Genomic DNA, 20,918 nt, shown 5'->3' on the forward strand with positions numbered 1-20,918 from the left:
TAAGACCCCCTTCCAGTCCGCAAAGGGGCTCCAAGTCGGCTGGAGAGGGGCTTTGGATGGGGCATACGGTAACAGCACAAGGGATAACTGCTTTCAACTGACAGCAGTTTTGGATGGTTCATGAGGAGGAAATGCACTGCGGCGAGGCACGGGGAGCTGTTTCACAGAGCAGTTGCGCTGCCCCATTCCTGGCAGTGTCCAGAGTTAGGCTGGACGGGGCTCAAAGCATCCCGCTCCCATGATGGGGGGGGAGGCCGCACCGCAGGGCCCTTAATGGCGGCAGCGCCTCTCCCCAACTACATTTCCCGGCGTGCCGCGCGGCCGCTGCGCCTGCGCCCCGATTGGAAGCTTCCAGTCGGGGCGCGAGGTGGCTGCTGGGTACAAGACGGGCGGTCCCTTAGGCGCCATTTTGTGGCGAGGTAGCGAGAGGGACTGTGCGGGTGTGCTTGGCGTGTGGTGCCGGATCGTGCTGTGCCTGGTGCCTGCGGATCCTGGGCGGCGGCATGGGCTCGGACAAGCGGTGAGTGGCGGCGGGAGGGCGAGGGGAGACGGGAGGAGGCGGGAGGACGGGTGGTGGGGGTCGCGGCGGGCGCTTCACGCTCTGAGCTCGGCCCGCTGTGCCCCGCAGGGTGAGCCGGACGGAGCGGAGCGGCCGCTACGGCTCCATCGTGGAGAGGGAGGACCGCGACGAGCGGGAGTCCCGCAGCCGGCGGAGGGATGACTACAAGAGGTCCAGCGAGGAGCGCCGCGGTGACCGCTATGATGACTATCGCGACTACGATAGCAGAGACTACGACAACCGAGACTACGACAGCCGCGATAGCCGAGACTGCCGCGACTACGACAGTCGGGACTACGACAGCCGAGACAGCCGGGTCTGCCGAGACTACGATAGTCGCGACAGCCGCGATTGCCGAGACTACGATAGCCGAGATTGCCGCGACTACGACAGCCGGGACAGCCGAGACTACGATTGCCGGGACTACGATAGTCGGGATTGCCGAGACTACGACAGTCGCGATAGCCGAGACTATGATAGAGACTACGACAGCCGCGATTACGATAGCCCCGAGGTGAGCGGGGCCGGGGCCGGTACTGCGGGGCGGAGGGCGCCGGGAGCGGGTTGGAGCCCGGAGCGCTGCCCGGGGCCGTGCGGAGCAGCCCCGGGCCGGCGGGCCGTGTCGGTGTCACCGTCCGTTCGTGTGGCACTGTGGGGACACCGCGGGGAATCGCCGTGCCTAACCCTGGCCGCTGGCTTCCAGAGGGAGCGGGAGCGCAGGAACAGCGACAAGTCGGAGGACGGGTACCATTCCGATGGCGACTACGGCGAGCACGACTACCGGAACGATATTAACGATGAGAAAGAAAGCAAGACCATCATGTTGCGTGGGCTCCCCATCACGGTCACGGAGAACGATGTGAGTAGCCGGGCAGGGCCGTGCCTGCCTTGCCCCCGGGCAGGGCCGTGCCGGAGCGGCTGCTGCCATTTTGTTGAGCGCTGCATCATGGTGGCCGCTCTCTAGCGCTGTCGCGCTGCCATTTTGAGTTCTGAAAGCATTTAAACTCCCAGTGTTAAGTAATAGAGGTCAGTTCAATGTTAAACAGTCCCTTTCAGAGGGAACGAACTGTGAATATTCGTTTTTTCACGGATGTTTTTTTCTAAGAGTGGATTTTAAACTATCTGCTCCTTGCCGCTTTTCTGTGTGGGAGGGAAGAGGCGGATTTTTTCTGCTGCTTCGCTCCATTGCAGGGAGGGGGGAGGGGGACAGAGACAAAGAGGTGGCAATCACCAGTTTTTCTGCTCTTTATCGAGGCCAGAACTTGTGACCGATGGGGTCACACACAGTCACCGAGCTCCTTAGCCGAGCACAGCCCCGCACAAAGCTGCTTTGTGTGGGCACAGCTGTGGGAGTCAAAATGGCTGCTGCCGAGCCGAGGGAGCAAGTGCTAAAGAGCTTGGTGCTTGCTTGTCTGACGTATTTATGTTAAAGCTTTAAGGTTTCTTATCTATGGTAACTTTTTAGGGTTTCTCTTCTTACTGGGTTATTTTGGTTACCAACATATAAGCTCTATTTGAGAGGTAAAAGCTGAGCCCAGTTTGTTTCCAGTCAAGACTCCGCCTCTGCCTTCGATGTGTATATGCCTTAATTGCTAACACGGGGAATACATTTGCACCATTTCTACAATGCAGATTTTTTCCTTTGCTTTTTCGTTGATTGCTTGTTACCCTCTTGATATTGAGGGTTCCTAATCACCATATAGTGCTGTAACATTTTCGTGAGTGGTTGAAATCAAGTGTAGGTTCCTGCATACAAATGAGACAGTCCAATCGGACATTACACAGAACACTTTAGAAAAGCTCTTGTTTGAGATAATGGTGCAGTTCTACAGTTGTGCAATAACTGTAGCATAATTTATAGGAATGGTTAGTTCTGGACTCAGAGTGTAGACAATGCATCTTGCAACGTGGAGTTGAATTCTTACATTAAAGCTACTTCTGGTTGTGTACACAATTCTCTTTTTTTTCTACATTTTTCATAAGAAAAATTCACTTGCATACTGGTATTATTTCCAGTCAGCATATAAATGGGCAGCTTTAGATAAGTTTTTGTTCTGATGAGCAGCCCTGTTGCATGTAATGTACTTTGAATTCTGTGAAAGCTACTGAAAAACCTTGTGTCTTCTGCTCTAGAATGAAAGAATTTGTTAGTGTTTGTTTTTCCTCCATGCCTCTGCACAGTGGCTGAGGCTGCCTGTGCCACAGCAGCTTTGTTACACCAGAAGAACTGACATTTCTTTGGCTTTTTATGGGATGACACGTTCTTTACAAATCTGCTTTATCTTGAAAAACTGATGAGATCTTTAGCATGAGGCTTAGGAATACATTGATCATGGAGCCTTGCAGTGCAGGCTTCTTGTTTTTCATTGCTGGGAGCAAAGGGATACCAGTACTGTTCTTTTTAAAATCTTGGAATCATGCACAGATCTATGACCAAATACTGAGAACACTGACCAATAATCTGTTCTGTGGCTGAGAACACACAATCATAAGGGTTCAGGTTCTGGATGATTCAATGTCCTGAGCGAGAATTACAGTTACGGACTTGGATGCTCATCAGCCCCTGTTGGCTTCTCAGTAAATGTCTTCTTTGTCTTTGACATACTGTTAAAAACATTGTTTTGTGTATCTCTTTCATGGTACTGCAAGGTAGGTGGTTTCTGTGACTTCTTTCTGCCAAGCTATGAAAATTTTAACTGTTGGATCAAAATCTCCTGCAGATTCGTGAGCTTATTGAGTCCTTTGAAGGTCCTCAGCCTGCAGACGTGAGGCTGATGAAGAGAAAGACAGGTGAGAGCTCTTAATCCAGTTTTTGACATCACCTTCCTCTTCCCCAGCCCAAAAGAGTATCCAGAATTGTCCCCAAACTGCAAGCACATGCAATTAAAAAAAAAAAAAGGTTTGCCATGGCTAAGGAATGTGGCTTTTTGGAAGACTTAGATAGCTGGTCAACATGTTAAAAGAAGTCTGTCTACAGGGGGTTTTGTTAACAGGTATTGGTAAGTAATAATAGTGTAAACCCATTTAATAGTATGTAGTGTGTTGCATGGTTACCCTTAAAGATGGATTCAGATGGAGTGAAATGTAGCCAGTTAAGGCAGCTTGGTTCCTTGCCATGGCAAAATAACGAGCAGATCCCAGCAGTTGACTGACGTCGCATTTGTAAAGCTGCTTTGTCATGAAGTAATGAAGCAGTTGGAGAGAGATTCACCTGTTTTAAAGGAACTGACTAACACAAGTATCCCGTCTATATCTGAATGCTGTCTCTAGGTGTAAGCCGTGGTTTCGCCTTCGTGGAGTTTTATCACTTTCAAGATGCTACCAGCTGGATGGAAGCCAATCAGGTTGCTTCACTCACCAAGTCTAGATATTCCTGAAAATGGAACAAGTCTGTACAGTTTAATGAGAAAAAAAAAAAAAAAAAAAAAGGAAAAAATAGAGGTGGAAGGAGTGGTTTGTTCCATAACAGTGATTTAAAGAATAAAAGCTTTGTATATATTAAAATTTGTAACATAGAAGATAAAATTAAGAGAAGAAGTTCTACTTTGGTAAAAGGTGCCATTGTTTTAAATGACTTGGTTTCCATTTAATTGGTTTATGAAGATTTGGCTAGTATTTGTTAAAAATCCTAGCTTATTTCCACTTGATGTTTCCTTCTCTGTTGTCAGAGAAAGCACCACATCTCTGTGTTGCATTGGTATTAACCCTGAAAGAGAAGTGTCAGTTCTTGGCAATAATCTGTTACCCCAGTTAAAGAGGGGGAACTGGCTCTTATAGAGAAAAAAGCATATTCATTTCAACTAAATTAGGCAGACAGTAAGATCTCACATCTGTTAGACACTGTATTTTGGCTTTTTTGTTACTATGACTTGATAAGGAGCCAAAATGCAGTAAGAATCCTCTGGTTTGTTTTCCTGTGAGATTTTCCTGTAGCCCTGCAAACAGTTTCACTTGCTTTCGCTACTTTGAGATTCATAACCTATTTTAACAGCAGAACTTAAAAATACTCTCAAAGTGAGCAAAGTGTCAAATCACAGATTTTTTTTCCCTGCACCTGAATATTTGATGCAGCAGTCCTATGACAACATTATGACTGGTTTTCTGCTCTGTTGATGTTATAATAAAGAAACGGCACCATCATGGGATTCATGGCAGTTCCAGCAGATGGAAGTTGTCATATGCCTTGTGCTGGCATAGTGTTTCATATGTCCCACACTATGGATGACATCCCCAGCCAGAGAGCAACTTTCAAATTCTGTTTCCTGACGTGCTGCTCAGTAGGGCAGGTGGCTGTTGGGGAGAGACCAATACCAAGAAATTAATGCTGAGCATATTTTCAGAAATTAATTTTTTTTAATATATACAAAGCTATACTGATGCATAATTTATTGAAATACACTCAAATTCACTCCAGTAAGCAACCACCTTAGTAGTAGGGAAAACATAGCCTGTCCCCAGCAGCCGGGTTGCTGCCTGTTAGATGACAGAACGATGTATTGCAACTATGCCAGCAGCCTTGTTTCTATGTGTGCACATCCAGTGAGTGCTGGGCCCTCCAACCCTCCCTCCTGCCGGTAGGAGCAATGGCTTTGCCCTGTTCAGTCGTGCAGAATGTGAGAGCCTTATTGATGCTACGTGCTAGATCTGTGTCAGACCCTGTTATCAGAAAAGCCACTGGTCCTGACACTGATACTCTGCAGAAAGCCAACCTGCTATAAAAATGGTTCTGCCGTTGCAGTGTCTGGGGTGTGGCCTCTAATATGCACTTCCTCACATGTGCTTCCACCTGTTTGACCAAAATATGTTGAGAGCCATATTTTGAAAGGTCCTTCTGCATACCCACGCTTGGCAAAGCGTGAGGCTGAGAGTCAAGGCTTCTTAATAGCTGTAAATTCCTAACTCCTCTGAAGTCAGAGTGAGAGGACATGCTGAAAGCATTATGAACTTTTCCTACCCCTGGAGAAGCTTCACGTGCAATCTAGTTACTCATTTTGGAGAGCTCTTGCCTGAACGAAGAACACAAACCTCTTGTGCAGGCTTCCAATTGAACTGATGCAGTAGTCAAATGAAACCACTCTTGAGTTATGTTTCAGTTGATGGCACTTGTAATCCAGCCTTCAAGAAGTCTAAGCAGGGTCCCTTTGGGAGGAATTACTGTATTTTCAAGGGGACACTTCTGAAGTGTGCTTGGAAAAGTAAATCCAAATGTGGTTAAAAGGTCTGGGGTGTTTGGAGTAGGGGATGAAGTGAAGCAGTCACCTAAGGACGTGTTTAAAAAGTCTCACAGTGCTATACCAGAAGTGAATAGAAATGGGGCCAAAGAGACTCCTAAAAATGTGTTAATCTGAATGCAGCAGATTAGGACTCTGTCTCCTTCGAGACACTTTCTGGTTCAATGTCAGCGTTTAGTGTTTGGCAGCTTTTTCTACACTCCCTGATTCTGTTTATCTTTGCTCCACATCCCATTCTCTTACTGCCCTCGTCCTCCTCTCTGCAGGATTGGATGGGCAGGGTGTAGGTGGCGGTGGTTGTCCTCCACATCCTCCCCATATGTTGTCCATTTAATTCAGGAGCACTGATTCCTCCGAAGGGTGCTCTGCCATGGGAAAATGGACGTGTGTGTCTTGATACAGGAATAATTGAAACCACTTTTTTTGCAGAAAAAGCTGGTGATCCAAGGGAAGCAGATTGCAATGCACTACAGCAACCCAAGGCCTAAATTTGAGGATTGGCTCTGCAACAAGGTACAGCACATGTTTCTGTGAGAGTTTGTCTTACTCTGGAGCTCACTGCTTGCTCAGTGGGTTAAAGAAAGTGACACCTAAATCAGACCTGCTCCTGCTCCCCATGAAGTTAAATTATTCCCCAGCATGTGTTCCCTTCTAACACTGCTTTTAGTGACTGTGTTGTGACTACACTTGGGATTGTAAGCCAGAGACTACTCAGTTAAAATAACTAATGTGGGATGACTAGGCAGAAAGTAGCTGGGATGTTCTGGAAAGCAGCTGTGTTGCAGATAAGGGTGGCTTTTGATGTTCTGGATTATTCTGGTGGGTGGGGCTTTGTTGTGTTACTTTATGTGACTGTCTGGGTTTTGTTAGTGTACAGCAAATGCAGCATTACTAAAATTACCCAAGTTCTTACTGGGCTTCTGTTGTTTGTCACAGTGCTGCCTTTACAACTTCAGGAGGAGGCTCAAATGCTTCCGCTGTGGAGCGGACAAGTTTGGTATGTTACCATCATCTCTTTCATGGCCAGCTTGTGGGAAACTCTCTGGCCTATGTAGGAACCAGAGTTCCATGTAGGTTCTAGACTGGCTTATGAAATGCTGAGCTTGAAGTGAATGAACCATGTCCTGACTGAAATATTTTCTCTTCATACAAAGATTCGGAACAGGAGGTACCACCTGGGGCAGCAGAAGCCGTTCAGTCTGTGGATTATTACTGTGATAGTAAGTGATCTTTGACTTACTCTAGAATGTGAAACCTAAACACACATACTAAAAATCCTTTCTGTACCTCAGCCTGCCTGCTGCAGGACTTGAAACACTGCAAAGCTATGATGTGCACTGCTAATGTCATCCTTCTTCTCCTCAGCCATCATTCTTCGAAACATTGCTCCTCACACAGTGGTGGAATCCATCATGACTGCCTTGTCCCCCTATGCCTCTCTGGCCGTCAATAATATTCGTCTCATCAAAGACAAGCAGACTCAGCAGAACAGAGGCTTTGCGTTTGTGCAGCTGTCTTCTGCCATGGTGAGGACTTTACTGGTGTTCTGGAGAGAATCAGCTGCTTAACCTCCTTCTCTGCATTGCAGCATTTAGAGCCCTGAGCTGTCTCTAGGACTGTCCCCCTTCAAGGAGTGTTGATGGATGCAGTGTGTCAAAGCTGATAATATGTAGCTGCAGTTTGAAAGGTGGTGGGACGTTGGGAGCAGGTTGAAAATCTATTTTGGTAGCAGAGTTCTGTTCTGAATTGCAGCTTAGCTTCGTGCTTTGATTGCAGAAGTACTGCTGTGGGATCATACTTTGACAGATTCTAAGATCTGGGGCATACAGTGTGGGAACACGTGCATAGAGTTAGGCTTCTTCCACCTGGAGAAGAGAGGAGGAGGCAGATGTTGCTCTTCTTAGCAGCATCCAGTGGGAGGGTGTAAGGACAGCAGAGACATTCTCAAGGAGAGGACAAAAGGGAGTAGCCATAAATTGAAACACAGGAAATTGCAGAGATATGAGAAAAGCCTCCTAAGTTTCAGGGAGGTCATGTGCTGGCATGGGGTCTATGAAGGGCAGTGAATCTCTGTTCTGGATGTGACATAGTGCTGGCTGGGTTAACCATTGGATTGAATGATTTTAAAGGTCCTTTCCAACCTGAATGATTCATTGAGTCTGTACATGAAACTCGAGCAGCAGTGTGATCTGTTTGGACCTGCTTTAATCAGAGGAAAGGGTTGGATTAAAACAGGTGCCTAATCTCAGTTTTTGCTGTTCCATTTGGAGTAGTTGGTGTCTTGATGAAGCTAAGCTTCTGGAATATATTTAATACTATGTGACCCAGGGAAAGGCTCAGTATTTTCACATGGGCTAACAGGGGTCTCACTGTGCTCTTCTGCACATGTGTAATGTGAGGAGATGGAGGTGTTTTTAAATCTTTAGCTCTTTTCAGTGGCTCTACATGAAAAGGTGGAGTTTGGGGGACTTATGGATCCCCCTCAGTATAAACTGCCCTTCATAATAATGAGTTTTTTTTTTTTTGTAGGATGCTTCTCAACTGCTACAAATTTTACAAAGTCTTCAGCCACCGCTAAAAATTGATGGCAAAACAATTGGTGTTGACTTTGCAAAGAGTGCCAGAAAGTGAGTGTGATAGCAGTCAATTGCAATTTTGGTTTTTGCTTTTTTTTTTTTTTTTATTCACATACCCACCCCTTCCCTTTATATTGGATGGTTTCTTCTTGTCACCCACGCTTTTATTAAGCTTATTCTAACTCCAAAGTTTTACTTCCCATAAGTCACTTGTGTTGCATGCATCCTGCTCTTCACTGTGTACCCAGAGAGTCAAAGCAGTGTTCCCCACAACCCTGCTTCCATCCTCTGAAGATAACACTGTAACTGTTTGTGTGCACAGCACATTTGTTTCCTTGGAGACCTTCTGACTTGTTACCAACTCTACAACAATGAACCTGAAGTTCCTTTACTTGCCAAGCAATGTTTTGGCTCGTGTTATAAAACATTCTGAATGTTTCATAACTGCCAAGAAATCCATGTGTGAGGGCAGACTCCACCTCCTTGCATAGGGAGACACTTCAGTAAAAAGCAGAACTTACTCAGTTGCCTGATTTTTGTGATTGCAGAGACCTGCTTCTCCCAGACGGTAACAGAGTCAGCGCCTTCTCTGTGGCAAGTACAGCCATTGCTGCAGCCCAGTGGTCATCCACCCAGGTATGATTTGGAGACTGCTACTCATAGTCCTGCTTTCCTGAAAATTGAAATGCAGACCGTGTAATTGCACTGCTGGCCACCTGCTTGGTTCAGTTTGATGGCAGATTCAGCCGTGACAGATCTGGTCCACACACAATCAGTTTGGAGCCTAGGCAGTGAGGTGCATGAAATTATTTGAAAAAAGTCCCTGACAAATTATTTAACCTGTCCCTGACCAATAGTATCTTCTTGAATTTCAGCCACAGACTGGAGAGGGCAGCACCCTTGACTACAGCTATCTCCAGTCAGGACAGGAGGGATACTCACAGTATGCTCAGGTTAGTAGTAGAGATTATGCTCTAAGCAGTAGGTTGTCATAATTTGGGTATGCAGATTACTCACCTTGTGTTATTATTCATTTCCCTTTACAGTATTCCCAGGATTATCAGCAGTACTACCAAAATCAAGGAGGAGTGTTGGACACAGACACAGCTACCATATCAGGTAGTGTTTCCAACATCTTAGAAGCAGTTGTTTGTAATTATAATTTTGCAGTAGTGTTTTGTTGTTTGGCTGCACAGAAGACTTGGCTCATTTTGCTCTCAGGATGTCTGAATGAGGATGCATTACTAGAGAGCTGTAGCAGATTTGTTGAAGTAGAATCTCTCGTGCAAGATGAGAGAGAAGCCTTAGTTTCAGACTGTTGACAAAGGCTTTGAACTTATGCTAGCAGTGTAAGCAGCTCTAGCAAATGTTCGGCACTAAGAGCTGTAGAGGCCAGGAATTGCTGACTTTGGGAGCAGAATGTTTCCTCCTGAAAAGGAAACTATTCCTTCTCTGGGTAGAAGATACCCACTGTGTATCTGTCTCCTTTAGAACGTTTATTTCCTTGTTTGGCTGCTGGAGCTGGAATTAGTAGCTGGAACTATAAACACAGTAATTTTAGCCCTAGGATGCAGTAGTTTAACAAATTAGTTGGCTTATACATTGCTGCTCTCTTTTGGCAGGAGCTCCGGTCACTACAACAACAGCTGCAGTCGTGTCCCAGAGTCCTCAGCTGTACAATCAGCAGACAAACTCACCTGACTCTCCGGTAATTACAGCCCCGATGAGTCCTTGCTTTCAAAGCCTGGCATATGTGGCTTAGCTGTAGCCTTTGATTTTTTAAGTGGGTGGTACAGCAAAGCTTCTGAGTGTCCGTGGGTTAGTCACAGTGCTTGTGGTCATAAGTCACCTGCCATTTCTTTGGAATGGTTTTGTTCTTCGCTAAAGGTGAGTGCCAAGCATGCTGGTGAGGAGGAGTTAGCTGTCGTACGCGTAGGGTGCGCTGCTCACGCCTTGGCTCGCTGTCCTTGTTTTCTTGGTGACAGATTTTCTAATTGAGGGTTGTGGTTTGGGTTTTTTTCAGACACAATCAGCACCACCTACCACTAGCACTCAGGCACAGGCAGCTCCTCCGACTGGCGTAGTGCCTGGAACCAAGTACGGTAAGTGCTCGGGAGCTGCTCTTGGGGACCGGTTTCTGTCACTGTAGCAGTAAAGCTCAGCTTTGGCCATGTGCTCCATCACCCTGTCATGGTGAAGCTGCCCCTGGAGAGCGTTGGCTGCATGAGCCCTTTACAGACGTGTCTGCCGTTGTGGCTGCTGTAATCTCCGAATTTTACCTGAAATGTAGAAAGATACCTGTCTGAATTCGTCTGGAACGACCATGTCCCACGCTTTAATTTTTTTACAGCTGTCCCTGATACTTCCACCTACCAATATGATGAATCTTCAGGATATTATTATGATCCTATAACAGGGCTCTACTATGATCCTAATTCCCAGGTAAACGCAAGTTCTTCCCACATGTCTTAACTGTTAAGGTCCATTAGTTTCCTATCTCTCATCATACGAGTGACATTTGAAGTGCACAACATACCAAATGTTGCAGATAACTCTCAGCAGTGTGTGTAGGGCTGGGACTTGATTTCCCTCTGGTATAGCCCTGCATTTTTCTCTCCTTTTCCTTAATTTTCCTCCACATTTGGCCCATATAGGATTAGCACTTGTCACAGCCACTATAACTGAGCTATTTTGTTGCGGAGTGCCCAGCAAAGTGCACCCAGCTCTGGGCTCTGGTGGGTCGTCTCTTGGGAGAAGCAAAAGATTCTCCATAGTGCTGTTGGGCAGAACCACCTGTGTTTGGGGACAGAGGCTTCAGCCACTTCCTGCCTTTCGACTCCTCTGTGGAGTCTGCAAAACTTGTTTGGACTCTACAAAACGCCTTCCCGTGTGGTGCAGTAGTGTGAATCAGCTTGTTTGGGTTCTCCCGTGGACACTGAGCTTGTGTGAGGTGTTTAACTGCCTGCTTCTCCTTTCCTCTGGCAGTATTACTACAATGCCTTAACACAGCAGTACCTGTACTGGGATGGCGAAAAGGAGACCTACATGCCTGCAGCAGAAGGTGTCACGTACCAACAGACAGCTACCACAACCACCACCAAAGAAGTGAAAGAGAAGAAAGAGAAACCTAAAAGTAAAACAGCCCAACAGGTAAAAGACAGAATGGGTTCATTACTGGAATGAAATCTTCTCTGTGGAATGGGATATTTCTCCTTTCTCATGAGAAAGGAAATCCTAGGTTATTCAGTGAGGTGCATGCCTTCAATTTGCAGGCACTGTGGGGGGCTGAGGAGAGGTGGAGTTGGCAAGGCTTCAGTGCAGAAATAAGCTCTGCATAGGAGTGCTTATGGAATGCTGCCAGGATCAGTGGGAGTATAACTGAGCCATCACATAGAGGATTAGCTTGATAAGAAGGGTTTGTACAGTAAAAGCAGCAAGCCGTGTTATCTTTGAACGCTGTATACAGGGAAACACCTGCACTGCATCCAGTGTTCTGTAGTTTAAAAATAAAAGGTAGTGGGTTGACTTGTTCTGAAACTGCATGTGAGATTGAACGGGTGTCATAAGAGATTGATAGCTTTGAGAGGAGCTGTGTGAGCAAACCACTCTGCATTTCAGATTGCTAAAGACATGGAGCGCTGGGCAAAGAGTTTGAACAAGCAGAAAGAGAACTTCAAGAACAGCTTCCAGCCACTGAGTACCAGGGAGGAGGAGCGGAAGGAATCAGCAGCTGCAGATGCAGGCTTTGCCCTCTTTGAGAAAAAGGTGAAGGTGCTGGCAGTGGTGTGTGCTGGGGTTCCTGTGACAGAGAGCTCTGTGCTCATGGCATTCTTGTCTCATCCAGGGAGCTCTGTCTGAGCGACAGCAGATCTTGCCAGAGGTGTTGAAAAATGGAGATGATGAAAATCCACTAAAGGTGAGTATGGTAGAGGAGCTCTAGCCAAAACTTGCTTTCAAACCTGGATTTCCATGGCATTACCTGTAAAAAGTGGTGCTGATGATTGCAGCGATGTGGTCCAGGTGCAGTAGGTTGGGTGACTGAGATACACTGAGGACAGCTGTGATTCTTCTTAGCCTTGGGCTCAGTTGGGGTTTTGAGGTTTCTACATAGGCTGTACTTAGAAGTATTGTTTGGCTAAGGGAACTGTCTTGCAGTTGGTGTGTGGTATGTACGTCTTGTGAGTTGCAGTACTCACAAGTGTGGGCCCAGTACTTAATACACCTAGTGAGGGTGGCTTGAGGGACCCTGCAACAAAGGTGGCAGAGAACGCTGAACTACTTAACACGTTTGTTTCAGTCTTCACTGCCAAGGCCAGCCCTTAGGAATCCCTGACCCAGGGGAACATGAGAAAAGGAGCTAGCACTGGAAGGCTTCCTAGAGAGACTCTGGAGTCTCCTTTCCTAGAGATGCTCAGAGATCATCAGGACACAGTCCTGAGCAGTATGTGCTAGTGGCAGACCCTGCTTAAGCAGGAGGGTTGGACTGGATGACCTCCAGTGGTCCTCGCCAACCTCAGGCATTCTGTGATTTCATCCTTAGTAATGGGAGCATGCTGTTCCTCCTGTGATACACATCTGCAGCCTTTGTTCCCTCTTTGTGCTCTCTGAACTGTGGCACTGTTGCACTCCCCTAATGCTGTCTTTGCTTTTCAGCGTGGCCTTGTGGCTGCCTACAGTGGTGACAGCGATAACGATGAGGACTTGCTGGAAAGAATGGAGAATGAGGAGGAGAAGCTGACTGACTGGAAGAAGATGGCTTGTCTGCTGTGTAGAAGGCAGTTCCCAAACAAAGATGCTCTGATTCGTCACCAGCAGCTGTCTGACTTGCACAAGGTAGTTACGCTATGTAGTGAGGAAAACACTGGGGTTGTCATAATTAGGTGTGTAAACCAAAAACCATGAGGCATGGTGCTGTTTGGAAAAGTGTTTTTCTTAAAGCAAAAATCAGCAGGTGGATTTTTGCTCTCCCAAAAGTCAGCTACTTCATTTAAGAAGAACTGTTGTGGATTTCATGTTGTTAAAGTGAATCTCTCTTGTTTCAGCAAAACATGGATATCTACAGGAGATCGAAGCTTTCCGAGCAGGAACTTGAAGCCTTGGAGCTGCGTGAGAGAGAGGTCAGTGTTGAGATGAGCAGATGAGTAGCTAATGGAAAACCTGTGCAGGTGATCTGTTGAGCTCTCCTTATCCTGACACACGTCACTGGAGATAATCCTTGTAAGCCAACCCCTTTTCCAGTCAAGGTTCAGAGCTGCCCTGTTAGATGGAGAGAAGTGTCCTGTGTCCCACAGATCTGGCTTAGCATGGAAGGCTCATTCCACCTCTAGCTCAGGGCTGCCAGGCTGGGGCTAGAAACCTACAAGTCTCTTCTTACCCCAGTGCTGGTTCAGATGGTGCTCCAGGGACTTGGGTCTTGGGCTCTGCTGTTGGTGGTGTTGGTATTAGTGGGCTGCAGTCTAAAGCATTCTGACTCCCATTTATCTGACTCCCATAGCTCAAAGCTGAACAAAAGTGTCTTGAAGTCCATGCTCACTGTCATTGCTTTGTGCAGATGAAATACAGAGACAGAGCAGCTGAGAGGCGGGAAAAGTACGGCATCCCCGAGCCGCCGGAGCCCAAGCGCAAGAAGGTCTACGATGCAGGCACAGTGTACGTATCTGAGAGCTCCTCAGCAGCTGTCTCAGTGCACCATCAGCAGTGAGGGTGGCTTGTTAGTTAACTCTTCTCTTCTTCCTGCAGGAATTATGAGCAGCCCACCAAAGATGGCCTTGACAACAGTAATATCGGGAACAAGATGCTGCAGGCCATGGGCTGGAGGGAAGGTTCAGGCTTGGGAAGGAAGTGTCAGGGCATCACAGCACCCATTGAGGTAAGTAAAGAGGGATGTCTCCTTGAGGAGGTTTGGTGCCTTTGTTTTTTTCTTGTTTAACTAGAAGCACTTGTTGCTGAAGAGCTCTGAAGGAATAAACTGCCAGCCACTGCAAAGCTGCCTCTGTTTATGTTGGCCTCTGCTAATGTTTGTCCCATTGCATGCTGAAGCAGAGGCATGGCTGTGCCTTCCTCCCTTTGGCATTTGAGTCCTGAGGCACTCTGGCCCCAGTACACCAGGAGGGGCTGCCCTCCCTCCAGTTGTTGCCTTTCCTGGCCTTGCCTGTGCTCAAGCTTGTGCTGTTAGGAGCTGTTCTGCACAGTTGGACTGGGGCCAGAGTAGTGTGAGGTATGGGGTATTCCGTGTGCTCCAGTCTCTTGGTGTCCATGGTGGTATTTATGGCTGTAGAGATCCCCAGGGAAGCTGGGTGGATTGATGGGATTTTTGGTGGTGGTTTGGCCCCTCACTGCAGAGCTGAAGTGTGTCCCTTCCCTTGCAGGCCCAGGTACGAATGAGAGGAGCTGGCTTGGGAGCCAAGGGCAGCTCCTACGGCGTCTCCACGGCGGATTCGTACAAAGACGCGGTGCGGAAAGCCATGTTCGCTCGCTTCACGGAGATGGAGTGACCCCTGTCTGCAGAGCACTTCTTGATAGCAAGAACTGACTGTTAAACTCTGTAGCCTTGGTGACCTGGCTGTATGCTGGCTTTGGTTTAGAGTTGACCATTTCATTCCCTTGGACGTTGTTCCCTGCTCAGCATGTAACAAACACTTCCATGAGCAGATTGTTTGAACTGACTCAACTTCATGCTGGAGAGCTCCTGGTTAGACCAAAGGGGATGGCTGATCTTTATATGGTCGTGTATATAGTGTAATGTATTCTGTGTTCTAGCATGTTGTCCAGGTGCCGCTCCTGCCCCCTGGAGCAGCAGCAGGACCTGTTAGCTGTGCTTTCAAACTGTCTCTGCTCTCCTTTTGTTGTATTGTCTGTCTTTGTTTTTTTGGAGAATTTTCCTGTACATTTTGTATGATACATCTTTGTATAGACTTTTTGAAGACTTTGATTCTAGTTGCCAATTTGGCTCATTTCCAAATGAAATACATCCAAAAATTATCCTATTTCTGTTTCTCGGTGGGTGAATGAAGAATTAAGTTGCCAATGCTACTTGTCCTTTCTGTCATTCTGCTTCTTCCCTGATGAGACTTCATCCTGGAGTTTCCGTTCCATGCAGTTCTCCACTCACCTCCCTCCTTTCTCCCTGTGCTGTGCCTTGTTCTCAGCATCTTTCTCACAGCTCCAGCCTGGATGGTGGCTGGTGCAGCATCAGATCTCTCTGCAGCCCTTCTTGCCATCACTGTGGGAGCAGGAGAGGTGCAGCAGCAGTGTCTGCACTTGCCCAGAGCTCTGGGTGTCACTTGCTGGCCCTTTGGTGGGCAGGGAGGGGGGTGACGTGTGGCAACTCTGGGAAGGTTCCTGTGCTCCACCTCGGCTTCTTCTGGGCTGCCTCGGTGCTGTGGGGGAGCTGCAGGCTGGGTGATGGGAGGATGAGGTTCCCCAGAGGTGTCCTGCAGCCGTCCCGTTACTGCCTTTCTGTTCTCTGCTGTGCTGTGCCTTGTTCACGCTCCTCTTCACAAGAGCCAGGGTAATCAGAGCCCATCTCAGCCCTGAGCTCTGCCTTTGCTGGTGCTGTTAGCTGTGGGGCTGTGGGGTCTTGCTCAGCCTTCACACACAGCTGAGCCGGCAGTGGGCTCTCCTGATGTCCAGGTGGGTGTAAGAAGGGGTAGGATGAAGCAGGAGCAGCTTCACCGTTCATGCTTGGTGCAAAGCCCTTCTGGGGGTCAAGGCCAGCATCCTCTGGCTCCTTTTTGGAATGGGTGAATCCTGCTTTGCCGGCTGCTCTAGCTGCACCTCTGCCCCTGTTGCACTGTCACGCTGCTGCCTGATTTTTGAGGGGTGCCTGGCTTGGGATGAGCTAAGCTGGGGAATGCCCCCGGTTCTGCATCAGGACCGGGACCGCAGGGCGTGGGGACCCTGCCAGAGTGGCCGGGCCGTTCCACCAGGTGGCAGGCGTGGCCCAGCTTGACAGTGTCTGTGCCGGGCTGCCGAGCATCGCTGGGGCTCCAGGGCTTCTCCCTAGCCTGTGACATTCCCTCTTCGGCTCCACAGAGGAAGCCGGCTGGCTTGAAACAACCTCAAAGTGACGGTTCCAGCTTCCCCTGAGGGGGGTGACAGGGAAGGCAGCCCTGGTGCACTGCGATGGGGCCCGTGTGCCCTTGGCAGCCTCCCCCCACTCCCTGTGTGTCCCACTGGCCGCTGAAGTGCTCTGCTGCTCTGGGCTGTAAATGGGGGGGTTTGTTTCCCAGCAGGTGGGTTCGATGGATCGATAAAGTGCATTTGTGTAGCTCAGCTTCTTCCCAGCCCATCGATCCCTGTCCCAGTGCGTCCTGCCGAGGGGTGATGCTGCGGGCACGGGGGGAGGGCCTGCAGTGGGCACAGCGGTGTTCTGTCAGATTCACTCCTTCCTTGCTCTAGCCAAGTGCTGCCCCAGTGCCCATGCCCCAGGAGCATGCCATGGGGGCACAGGGATCTGCTGATGGGGATAACTGCTAGAAGGGGATGCCCAAAGCAGGGTCCCTTCCTGGGGCAAGGCTTCAATGGGGTCCTGGGCTTGCAACCACCCCCTCTTGTCAGATGGTTAAAGCCGACATTCCTGGGCTAGGGCGCTGCTGCTGGGTGCCCAGGGAACAAGAGAAGCTGGGGAGAGGGGGGTTTGCAGCCTCCCCACTCCCAGGCAGGCCCTGAACCCCATGCCAGGCGCTGGAGCAGGGCACGGAGGCACCACCGCCTGCCAGCGCCCGCGCCTCCAATTTAGGCAGCGCAGCGCGGCTGTTCGTGACTGAATGCACCGTGGCCCACAGCCTCCAGAGGGACGTGGTGTCCCTGCCTCCCCGGGGACCGACCTCTGCGGGCGGGAGGAGAAGCCCTGGGCTGGGGCCAGCCCCAGAAGTGTGCAGTGACAAGGCAGGGTCCCCCTCGGAGCAGGGAGGGAGCTGCCTTGGGCATGGCTTGCAGGGCTGCCAGTGCACCAGTTCCACTTGGGGCTGAGCAGCTGAGCCTGAGCCAGGATGCCCCAAAAAGCTGCAGGGGCACTGTCAAAGTGCTGGGGGGCTGAAGCTGGTCCCACCAGGAATGCAGAGGGACACAGCATACTGGAGAGAGGCTTGTGTAGCCTGGCAGGGGCAGGAGGAGATGCAGCTCAGTCCCTGGATGGGCAGAGCTTCACTGCACTCCTTTGCTTCAGTTTCCCTATGGCTGAGCAGCCTCAAGGTCTGTCTGTGGCTGACAAAGAAAAAGTAAAGGCACCAAGCCCCAGAGCAGGTGGAGACCCCAGGCTAGGGAGGAAGGGGGGACGCTCAAAGGTGTGACATGAGCCCTTTGCCATGGGCAACAGGTACATGGGAGCAGGACTGCAGCCAGGGGCTCTTTCCAGGCACAGGGCAGCTGCAGGGTGATTTTTAGGGCCTCAACTCCAACAGGCCTGCAGCTCCTTCCAGCACCTACAATATGCAGAATCTAAGGCCCCTGTTGGAGCAGTTACAAAGTTTGAGATTTTTCTGGCTGGCTTTCAGCATTATTAATGTCAAATTCCCAAGCCTGCTATGCCCTGGCTTTCCGGGAGGCCTTTGGAGCTCCTGCGTGCTAATTGAAGCGAGGAATGCAGCCAAACCATCAGTGTGAACAGCTTTCCTCCTGAGTGTTCCTTAATCACCGGAGTTACCAACCCATGGCAGAGCTCAGCACTCTGCATGGCCAGCCCCAGACTCTCCTGCACTGTCACTGGAATTCTGCCTGCAGGCAGGAACACATCCTTGTGTTTGGGGCTGCCAGAGTCTCCATGACTCTCTGTGGATTGGGTTGGCTTTCCTGCATTCCCCCCGCCAAAAAGCCTCCTGTGCCCAGCAGGACAGGCATGGAGACAGCTGGGACCATGGGCTGTGCTCATGCTGAGTGTCAGCCAAAGCCAGGCACCCACAGCTCCATGGGGTTTGTATCCTGGTGCCAAAGGGGCATCTGAAGGGGGAGGTGGTGTTTGCTGCCATGGGAGAGCCTGGGGCAGGGGCACAGTCAGCGTGTGAGGTTATGCACCTGCGTGTCCATGTGTGTGCTCCTGCTCCTCTCCAGTGCCTTTCCCCACTGTGCCTCAGGCTGCTTCCTTTTGTCTTCCCCACCATGTTGGTCCATCCTCTCCTGAGCTACTAAATTACTTTGTAATTGCCCTGGAACGGTTTTCCCTCTTTTACCCAAATGCCCCACAACCCCCTGGCCCTGGTTTCAGCTGTGGGGCTCTGCTGGGAGGATGGGCAGGGCCATGGTGCAGCATCCTGCCAGCACACCATGGGTGCTGCTGTGGCACCCTGCCTGTTTGGGATGCTCAAAGGGCAGGAAAAGGACACAGGAGGAGGAGGATGCACAGATAAAGGGGGTTGGGAAGGGTGTGGGCACCCTGCTCCAGGTGCTCACTACACCAGCACCCCTCCTGCCCCTTGGCATGGAACACCTGTGGCCCTGCCCCAGCCGCCATGTCATCCTGGACACTTCATCCCCAGCCCCACAGCACCAGGCTGGGTGAGGAAGGGGAGGTGTGTCCCTCATCCCTTGGCTATTCTACTTGGATGTGATTTTGGGAACTGCATGGTCCAGGTTTCTCCACTGGGGTGGAAAGAAAAGCATGGTTTTAATTGACTCGCCATCTGCAGCAACGTGGACACCATTTGCAGCCCTGGGGGGTGGGGTGTGGGGGCTCTTGTTGTTGGGAAAAACTAAAAACAGATGGAGGCTGGGATCCCGGAGCCTGGGACCTGTGGCTACATCCAGTACGCTTATCCCCTATCCAGGCAGCTCACGCTGTCCTGAGCCCTTGGGCATCTTCCAATGCCAGGCTCTCCCAGGGGAGATGCTCCAGCCTTGCAGAAATGCTGGAACGTGCAGATTTGGAGGGTAAAGAAGCGGTTTTCCCAGCAGAGACTCTTCCCTGCCTGCGGCAATGAGCCGTCCATCAGCAGCAATGAGCCCCGGGCTGGGCTGGAGCCGCGCTGAGCCCCGGGCAGCGGAGAGGATGGAGAACAACGAGGGGGCTGTGCGGGGGCACCGAGGGGCTGCGGGCCGGCAGTGCCAGCCTCGCTGCGGGCAGCCCTGGGGACGCAGGGAGAGAGCCAGAGCCTGGCCGTGGGGAAAACCTGAACCCCGTGAGCCCCACAGAGCCCGCGGGCTGACAGCGGTGAGCAGCCCAGGCCCTCACCAGGTGTGGGAGTGGGGGAGGAGGGAGGGGAGCTTGAATGGGAGACGATTTCATGTCAAAAACGTTTTCACAGGAATTTGTCACCACCTACAAAAATCTCTTTACCTCCACCCATTTTTTTTCCCCTTTAGCAGCAACCAGACCTGCGAGGTGTGTGCATGCAGGTGCAATTGAGAAACTGAGACTGGGCCTTTTTTGCTCCAGTTCCTAAAAAAATTTATATGGTGCTTGTTCCCCTCCTCCAAAGCCTAGTTTGGGGAGAGACAAACTGCTTCCTGCAGCACCAAAAACCAGGCAAGAGAAGCATTTTCCCCAGCATATCCCACTGCAGTTCTCCCAGGACCCTGTCCTGGGCACCCCAAAACATCTGTCGGCTCTGGAAGCCGCTTCAACCCCGCGGCCCCAGCCCCATCCGTGCCCCCGGCGGGATGTGCCCGCAGCATCATTAGCGCTCGTCTGGCCGCCGCCGCGGCGGTTTGAACCTGTTTGAAATGCACTTGAAAAGGGTGGATTTGATGGGAGGAATGTGACGGGTTTTTGTTCTCCGAGCCCCCCGGTTGAAGCTGCGCGTAATGAAGAGCTGTGACTTTCACTCGGGTTATTTTGGGATGGACTACTTTTTTTTTCCGAGCTGGTGGAAGACCATCAAAGCGGCGCTTTGAAAAATGTCCCAGTGTATAAATAACTCTGCTGAGAGCAGAATATCGCGGGCTCCCGCGCGCGGCGCGCCGAGGCAGACGGCATCTGCCGTGCGACGATGCATTATAAAAAGGAATTATTCATCCCTTCCTCTAATTAGCTGGGTACAGCTCCCCCGCGCAGCAGCAGCCGCGGCCCGGCATGGGGAGCGCTCCCGGCCATGCCAGCAGAGCGGGAGCTGCTCCCGGGGTCCCTCCGTGTGTCCCCCCAGGCCCCCAGCAGCGGCGGCGGGTGGGAGCAGCGAGCTGGGGCTGCCATCCATGGGGGAACTGCGAGGTGGGCGAGGTGGTGCGGGAAAACCCGGCTGTCTGCGGGACTCACTGGGGCTGGAAACGCCTGATCTGCTGCCTCGGCATCCCTCCCACCGAAACCCCAGCAAAGGGAGCAGGGTGGGGGCGAGTCCTTGGTACCCTGCTAGCTCACAGCTTTCAGAGCTGGGGGTTTTGGTGCCTGCATCTCGCTGGGTGTGTGCGAGTGTTACATGGGGCATCCCCCGAGAGACAGCCTGCAGCCACAGGAGCCACATAGCTCAGACAGAGACTCGGAGATGCACGGCACAGTCACACCCAGGGGTGGGTTTTCAGGAGATACGGGAGGGATGGGACGAGCAAAGGGAGCCCTGTGCCCTAGAGAGAAGTGGCCATGGTGGCAGCAGCCAGGCAGGCTCAGCACCACGGCTGTGCCCT

At 50.4% G+C, this 20,918-nt stretch overlaps 1 protein-coding gene across 1 annotated transcript; it reads left to right on the top strand.

Moving 5' to 3' along the window:
* Window positions 1–369: 369 nt before the first annotated feature.
* RBM5 (RNA binding motif protein 5) lies at window positions 370–15,352 on the top strand. Its single transcript, XM_063164608.1, has 24 exons — window positions 370–520; window positions 629–1,073; window positions 1,263–1,418; window positions 3,280–3,349; window positions 3,830–3,903; window positions 6,220–6,303; window positions 6,727–6,787; window positions 6,945–7,010; window positions 7,156–7,316; window positions 8,320–8,417; window positions 8,915–9,002; window positions 9,242–9,319; window positions 9,413–9,485; window positions 9,989–10,074; window positions 10,390–10,468; window positions 10,717–10,808; window positions 11,352–11,516; window positions 11,985–12,131; window positions 12,211–12,282; window positions 13,020–13,199; window positions 13,409–13,483; window positions 13,918–14,015; window positions 14,106–14,235; window positions 14,735–15,352. Exons 1-24 carry the CDS (start codon window positions 504–506, stop codon window positions 14,858–14,860), a joined length of 2,721 nt encoding a protein of 906 aa, XP_063020678.1. The 5' UTR covers window positions 370–503; the 3' UTR covers window positions 14,861–15,352.
* Window positions 15,353–20,918: the final 5,566 nt, after the last annotated feature.

The sequence above is a fragment of the Melospiza melodia genome, chromosome 10 (assembly GCF_035770615.1).
Source record: "Melospiza melodia melodia isolate bMelMel2 chromosome 10, bMelMel2.pri, whole genome shotgun sequence".
NCBI classification, from domain to species: Eukaryota; Metazoa; Chordata; class Aves; order Passeriformes; family Passerellidae; genus Melospiza; species Melospiza melodia.

Excerpts from the sequence above, each read along its gene's own strand:
- RBM5 (XM_063164608.1), top strand. Across the intron at positions 1,074-1,262 it reads GCGATTACGATAGCCCCGAG|AGGGAGCGGGAGCGCAGGAA; the intron begins GTGAGCGGGGCC and ends GCTGGCTTCCAG. Across the intron at positions 9,486-9,988 it reads AGACACAGCTACCATATCAG|GAGCTCCGGTCACTACAACA; the intron begins GTAGTGTTTCCA and ends CTCTTTTGGCAG.